This window comes from Pungitius pungitius, chromosome 8, assembly GCF_949316345.1.
Source record: "Pungitius pungitius chromosome 8, fPunPun2.1, whole genome shotgun sequence".
In the NCBI taxonomy this organism is placed as follows: Eukaryota; Metazoa; Chordata; class Actinopteri; order Perciformes; family Gasterosteidae; genus Pungitius; species Pungitius pungitius.
In genome coordinates, this window is record NC_084907.1 from 4618365 (window position 1) to 4625717 (window position 7353).

Below are 7353 nucleotides of genomic sequence, written 5' to 3' on the forward strand. Positions count from 1 at the left end.
AATCAGAGGCTGTATTCTTTACTAGACCACCAATCAGAGGCTGTGTTCTTTACTAGTGTACTAATCAGAGGCTGTGTTCTTTACTAGTGTACTAATCAGAGGCTTTATTCTTTACTAGACCACCAATCAGAGGCTGTGTTCTTTACTAGTGTACTAATCAGAGGCTGTGTTCTTTACTAGTGTACTAATCAGAGGCTGTGTTCTTTACTAGACCACCAATCAGAGGCTGTGTTCTTTATTAGTGTACTAATCAGAGGCTTTATTCTTTACTAGTGTACTAATCAGAGGCTGTGTTCTTTACTAGTGTACTAATCAGAGGCTGTGTTCTTTACTAGACCACCAATCAGAGGCTGTATTCTTTACTAGACCACCAATCAGAGGCTGTGTTCTTAACTAGTGTACAAATCAGAGGCTGTGTTATTTACTAGTGTACTAATCAGAGGCTGTGTTCTTTACTAGTGTACTAATCAGAGGCTGTGTTCTTTACTAGACCACCAATCAGAGGCTGTATTCTTTACTAGACCACCAATCAGAGGCTGTGTTCTTAACTAGTGTACTAATCAGAGGCTGTGTTCTTTACTAGTGTACTAATCAGAGGCTGTTTTCTTTACTAGTGTAGTAATCAGAGGCTGTATTCTTTACTAGACCACCAATCAGAGGCTGTGTTCTTTACTAGACCATCAATCAGAGGCTGTGTTCTTTACTAGTGTACTAATCAGAAGCATGGTGTGTTCTGTTTGTACGGTGAGAACAACAGACCCTTAGATGAACCCTTTTGTAGAGTTGTGAAAGCATCCAGCTAACACGTGAGAGGAAGCAGGAGATGAGCTCTAAAAGACGGAGAGGCCGAGGTGTGACGGAGACGAGGGCAGAGGGAGAAGGGAAAAGATGGAGCGAGACGATCTTTTGAAAACCATCGACCCGAGCAGAAGCGATCTGCTGTCTCCTGGCGGTTGGGAATGACACCCTCACCTTAAGGAGGGACACGAGAGAGATAAACGACCAGCATCCGATGATCCGGTGGTGACCGGGGGGTCGTCGCTCTGAAAGAAAGGCAGACGCCATTCAGAGTGTCGGGTCATCGGGGGGGGAGAAGAGTATTTTATGAAAAAATCAGACTTAGTTCATAAACTCATGAAATGAATTCCACCTATTATTTCTCTTCGAGCTTCTCGATCCAATCCATCTTTCTACGAATGATATAGAGACTGTTAGAAAGCACATTTATTGCTACGTTTGATCTTAATAGTAAATGCGATAATAAATGCATGACTGTGTCTTCATATTTTGAGGTTCCAAAAAAACAACAAATCGCAGACTGGCTAACCGAGTGTGGAATAAACAGAAGACTTTGTTTCAAATATGTCTTTGAAAGGTCATCCCTGTTTAAGATTCAACAAAAAAATGTCATCACACCGAATGAATAAGCCGCTCGACTCTTCTGACCTAGAAAAGTTATTCATGGCTTCATGGTCTGGGCTTGAGGATGTTTGGATAACGTTTTCACTGAGAAATGTCCGCAGCCACAGAGCTGCAAAATCTACATATAATATGTCATGGCTGTGGTCTTCTAATCATCGTTCTGATGAACCCTGCAGCAACCAGAAAACAAAGTGATTAGAATTCACTGATCAAAGCTCTGAAATCACATTTCTGGTGGTGACCTTTAGACCGACGTGGACGTAAACTGAATTCGACCACGAGACGAGTCTAGTTTGCCTTTTATGAGCATTTATTGTAGCATTGAATAACACACGCGTAGTTTTACTTAAATAAAAAGTTCACATGGATCTCTTTTCTTCTCTGTTTTCTCTCATTTGGAGGCTTTTCTTGCTCCCCAATTAGAAGCTCTCCATTCTCCTCTGATGGAGCCCTGCTTTTTGACACCTATTGTGAGCGTGTGTGTGTCTGTGTGTGTGTGTGTGTGCGTGTGTGTTGTAGGTCAGAGAGACTGACAGAATCGCGGCAATCCCCTAAGACCTCATTATAGTTCTGAGGGAAGACTCACACTTAAAGTCAGACATCTGGAAAAAGGGCATAGGGCACACACACACACACACGCATCTACACAAGACTGCGCGCATACCGACGCACAAACCCTCGGACACAGATGCACAACTTAAATACAATAACATATGAGTCAAATGTCTGTAAAAAGGGCACCACAGAGATTAGCAAGAGCTCATTTAGAGCGTAGGGTAAACACGCACGCACACACACACACACACACACACACACACACACACACACACTGCGGGGCATCGTGCTCATAGCAGCCGCAGGGGGAAGTCCGAGGATTCCAGCGGACTCTGTGAGATCTCTGCTGTCGCCTCTGGGTCTCGTTGTGTGTCTCCCTCCGGCTGTGGTGAAACAGCTGAGCGGCGTCTCCACGTCACACACGCACGCACACACACCGTGTCGGACACACGTCCATTAGAGGGATTACTCCCCTGAGTGTGAGCAAGGGGAGAGCCGTTTGTTAGTTGGAGCGGAGGAGGACGTATTGTCGATCAGTTTTCTTCTTCTTCTTCTTCTTCTCTGCAGCAGCGAAATCCTTCTCTGTGTGACCATGTGACCCGTACGCGTGTACTGTTGTGTAGTGTCATAATGATGTGTCCGAGGATCACATGTGACCCCTCTGGTTTCTCCGCCCTACAGGACCGATCCGGTGATGTCGCCGCGTGCACAGATCTGAGCCGTCAGCCGGTGAGTGAAACGCTAAATATATATATAATATATATATATATATTTTATATATATATATATTATATATATATATGACAAATACATTCTAACCGTCTTCTCAAACGAGTTACTGCATCAGACGAGTTTCTCTTTAACAAAGAACCACCTATTAAATTAAGACGAGCCTGCAGCAGGTCGACGCCCACAGCGTCACATGACCTCGGCGCTGTGGACCCGTTTAGGCCCCAGGAACCAGGAGCTGTGGCTGCGTCTCCATCCTGTTCTCGGGCCTCTCTTTGTGTGATGCCATCTCGCCTGGTTCCACCGAGCCGCGTGCATGTTAGTGCACGTGACCTTAGATCCTGAACAGGCGTTTAGTCATTAGAGAACAGCACAAAACGGAGGATTCAGTTCACATAAGTGTGTGTGTGTGTGTGTGTGTTTGTACTGAGGGGGGTTCTGCTGCTTTAATTGTGCGTCTGAACTCTGCTGCTCATGAGCCTATCATTAGTCTGGGACCAACGCGCACACACACACACACACACACACACACAAGACATACGGCAGCTCTGTGTCCTTACAGCGCGGAGGAGTTCGCTTTGTTTCACTTCTCAGCAGGCGTCGGGTGGATATTTCGGTTTCCGATGCTCGCTGGAGGAGATCAGCTGTTTCTCTGCGTCTGTTCGCTCTCTGCCGAGCCAAACCGTCTCCATCAGTCCCACGCTCGTCCTCCTCTTCTGTCTCACTTGCCTCTGTCCTTTAGTCTCCGTACTTCAGCCGCTCGTTGAAGCGTCTCGCTTTCATCTCCTTTTACCTCTCCCCCATCCTTGCCTCCCTTTCACTCTCTCTCTCTCTCTCTCTTTTAAATCATCTGTCTTATTTCCTCTCTCTCTTTCTCTCTGCTGAGCTGCCAATTAGTGTGTGAAAAGCAAAAAGCATCAAAGGGAAGTCGGTCACAGAAATGTTGCATTTTTTCATCCCGGCTTTATTTTTAAACGCTTGTTTTGCCAACAATTGTCAATCTTTAGCAGATGAAGATATTGTACTAAACTGATGTGTAAATGTATTAAATGTATCTTTTTTTAAACTACGCTGTTCCTCTGGTTAACTCATTTTTACGGATCCGTCCGAGGCTTCTGATGACTTCTTTTCCTCGGATCCACCGCCCGGTCTGCTTCCATTTCTAAAAGGTAACCTTTGAACCAGTGATGTCATTTAGTGAAGAAGCTCTCCAGACGAGATCTCCAGAGCAATGAGTCAAACATCGTAAACGGTCTCGTGACCCTCTGCGCTGCAGCCAATCGGGTTAATGGATCCGGTTATCGGGGGTAGCGACAGGATCTGGGCGCGGATAACAACGAGCGCTCTGCTTCTGCGGAGCGTCTAATTGGATCACGAGTCCATCACTTCCTGCCCGTTCAACAATCCCAGAAGCCTCTGCTGCTGACCTCCCCCCCCCCCCCCCGCCCCTCCCTTCCCCCTCCATCCAGCAGCTCTCGCTGTAGGCTTTAACACAGCGAGGCCTCCCCCCCCCCCCCCCCCCCGAGGGGTCCTCGTTTCCGTCTCCGATGTCCCGATTTATCCTCGTCTGTCCAATGAAGGACGGGAGGAGCTGAGCAGCCTGTCGACTCTCCTTCAGCAGGCGAGAGCAAGCGTGGCTCAGTGAGCGCTTGATTTCTCCCCCGGAGAAAGACGACAGTAATGAGGAGGGGGGCGGAGGGGGGGGGGGATGAAGAGGCAGCAGGAGGACTTTAGTGTGCGCGTCTGTGTGTTCGCTCAAAACAGAACAGTGCAACTACCTGAATGTTCTTTAATGATTCTTTAATTTCCCCTTAGAATCTTTCCCATAATAAAAGCCTGATGTTTTAGTCCCCCCCCCCCCCCGACCCTTCTACCGGGAGTTTATTATGTTGTTACTGTGTCCGTCAGCGTCGTGGGATGAAGGAACGCTGCAGCCTCTTTGAGCCGAGGGTCAGTTAGAGGAGATTACACGGTGACCTCGAACCGCGCCCCCCCCCCCCCCCCCCCCAGATCTGTGATTCTGCTCCGTGTCACACACGACTCCACCGGGACTCGTCGAGGATTCAAAGCAGATCCTGGCTCGTCCGGAGGGTTCACGTGTGGGTTTTGCAGGCTGAGTTACCGCAGGTGAAACCGACCTGATGTCACCCGCGTCCTTTTGGAGCATCTTTCCTCTGAACACTGAAAAGACAGAGCATGCATGTAAATAACTGTGCCTGGTTCATGGCTACGTGTGCTCGGTTATGGAAAAAGGTGAAGCTGAGGCAATTCAATGGATTTTATTGTATTTTGTACGGCCCAAAATGACAAACTAGCCTCAGAGGGCTTGACAGTCTGTACACATGTGACATCCTCTCCCCGAAAACGCTCACTAGGAACCCTGACTTCATGTAGCTGTCTTTCACTGTCCCATGGGACACAGATTGTTGTCTCCAGGGCGAAAGTCCTATTTATGCACGTTTGAACCCTCCCTTGAGACAAGTAAAAGAAACTCAAGTGAAGTCATGACTACATTTGCTATGTTACGTATTGCTACAACGCTACAGGACATTTTTTAGACTTTTGTTCAATGCCATATACCCCCCCCCCCCTCCCTACCTACCTTAACACATTTCTTGTCCAACAAACTTGGCAAATAAATGTTTCTAATTCTCTGATTCTACGTCATGCTTTGTAAAGCTTCAAAATGTTCCGTAACTTGACTTAAAACTGGCTCCAACTGGGTTGGAGGGTGGTTTAAATGTACCCGAGACGTCCTCCGTTTGTTCCAATGCTTTAACAGCAGAAGATCAATGTGAAAAATGTGCAAACGGTCGCTGAGGCGACGGCGTTCCTTTCTGTTTACGCCACACGGAGAACCAACGATGACTAATTAGAGGAGCAGAAAACGGAGACAAATCTAAACGTTGGTCTGAAATCAAGATGGATGTCTCTTCCCCCTTTAATTGGGACCGAGCTGATTTGCTTCATTCTCTCAGATTAAATCCGGCGTCAGGTCTGATTACTGTGGGGAGAGGTTTTCAAAGCGCCAGAATGATGAGAGAAACCATGTTGTTATAACAACAGCAAGCACGCAGTTAAATTTAAAGGAGCCCTTCACCCACAAGTCGGCCATTTGTGTATAAAGTTACTGAGCATCTGTGACCCTGAAGGGTGAACAAAGAGCCCCTCCTTTCCTTCAGCGCTTTCACAATAAAAGCACCGGATCCTCTTTACTGGAGCTGGATTTCCCCGAAGAGAAATCTACCAAAAAGGAAACTCAATACAGTATCTTCTTACAGTATTTACCGCTTTCCCCGAGTCAGACCGACGCGGCTCCGGATCCATATGATCCGCTCAGTTGGTCCTCGGTCTGCAGCAGTCACTTTGATCCTTTTTTATTTAAAAGTAGTTTGAGTTTCGACCTCTGGGCTGTTTGTGCTTCAGTCCACACAGCGCCCCATGTGCACATCGCAGTATTCAAATGTCCTCCGCAGGGAGCCACATTTGAATGAAGTCTGAGCTCCGCCTCTCTTCCTTCTTGTTTCTTCTCAGTCAGCAGCAGCTTATAGTGTGTTTCAACAGGTTTGTGTCTCCGTCCTGGTGTGTTAAAGGCAGCTCCGTGTGAAGTGTCTCATATCAACAAGCCCACCAAATACGCACGATCAAATAATAGATCTCTGTATTTGATTCCAGATTCCACCACACAGCCTGCAAAGATCACTCTACATCTGTATATATATATATTTATATATATATTTAGCATTACATGCTCGTGAAATAATAATCATCGCCACAGAGAAACTGGGTCACTGAAGAAAAGGACGAGCTTTACCAAGTAGAAATGTATTAAATATGAGTTCATAAAGAGTAAAGGTCCAGCAGTGAACTGTGTTGTGTGTGAATGTTAAATACATATTTTTTCTCTCGCTATAGATCCACAGGACTATAATGTCAAAGTAAATCTGAATATTTTCACATCTCATTTATATATTATGGAACGTGTTACAAACACCATACATAGCTTTTTAAATGTCTGTCATGTTATATTTTTTATTATTTATTTTTTTGTATACCAAGATTTATTTGCATTTATTCTTTTAAGCAATCAATATTTAATTTGATTAATTATTAATCTCATGAATTTGAAATCCCAATAATAATAATATTTGTAATAGCAGTTGGGAATAACAATTCTTTTGACTTAATCTTTTTTTGTCTCTATTTGTCCATATTTAAGAATATTGCCACAGAGATCTTTTCTCTTTTTGATGTTCTTTTATTCCTTCTTTCTTCCTGTGTGTGTTTGACTGTGGGTACGCGTGTGTGTGTTTGAGATTCCCATCGGCGTATGCTACAAATTCACTGTGTGTGTGTGTGTGTGCGTCAGGTTTTTATTTTTATTTTGTCAGTCATGTGCACGTGTTTCCTCTTTACGTGCTCATGTCCGAGCTACATTTGTGAGTCTGAGTCGGGCCGAGTCATCCTCCTCTGACTGTGTGTGTGTGTGTCCTATGAGCCTAGCTGTGTGTAAGTGGTTTTTGGCAGGCCTCTTTGTGTATGCAGGCAGCACATGTTTTCCGCTCTATTTGTGTCTGAGCCTGTGTGTGTGTGTGTGTGTGTGTGTGTGTGTGTGTGTGCGTGTGTGCGTGTGTGTGTGTGTGTGTG

The 7353-nt window shown here is 45.7% G+C and overlaps 1 protein-coding gene across 1 annotated transcript in view; it reads left to right on the top strand.

The window, feature by feature from the left end:
• Nucleotides 1-4623: 4623 nt before the first annotated feature.
• Nucleotides 4624-7353, top strand: part of pcbp4 (poly(rC) binding protein 4) — a 17271-nt gene continuing 14541 nt past the window's right edge. Inside the window, exon 1 of the mRNA XM_062563897.1 lies at nt 4624-4656. Coding sequence (XP_062419881.1) covers nt 4624-4656 — 33 coding nt within the window. The remainder of the gene's footprint in view (nt 4657-7353) is intronic.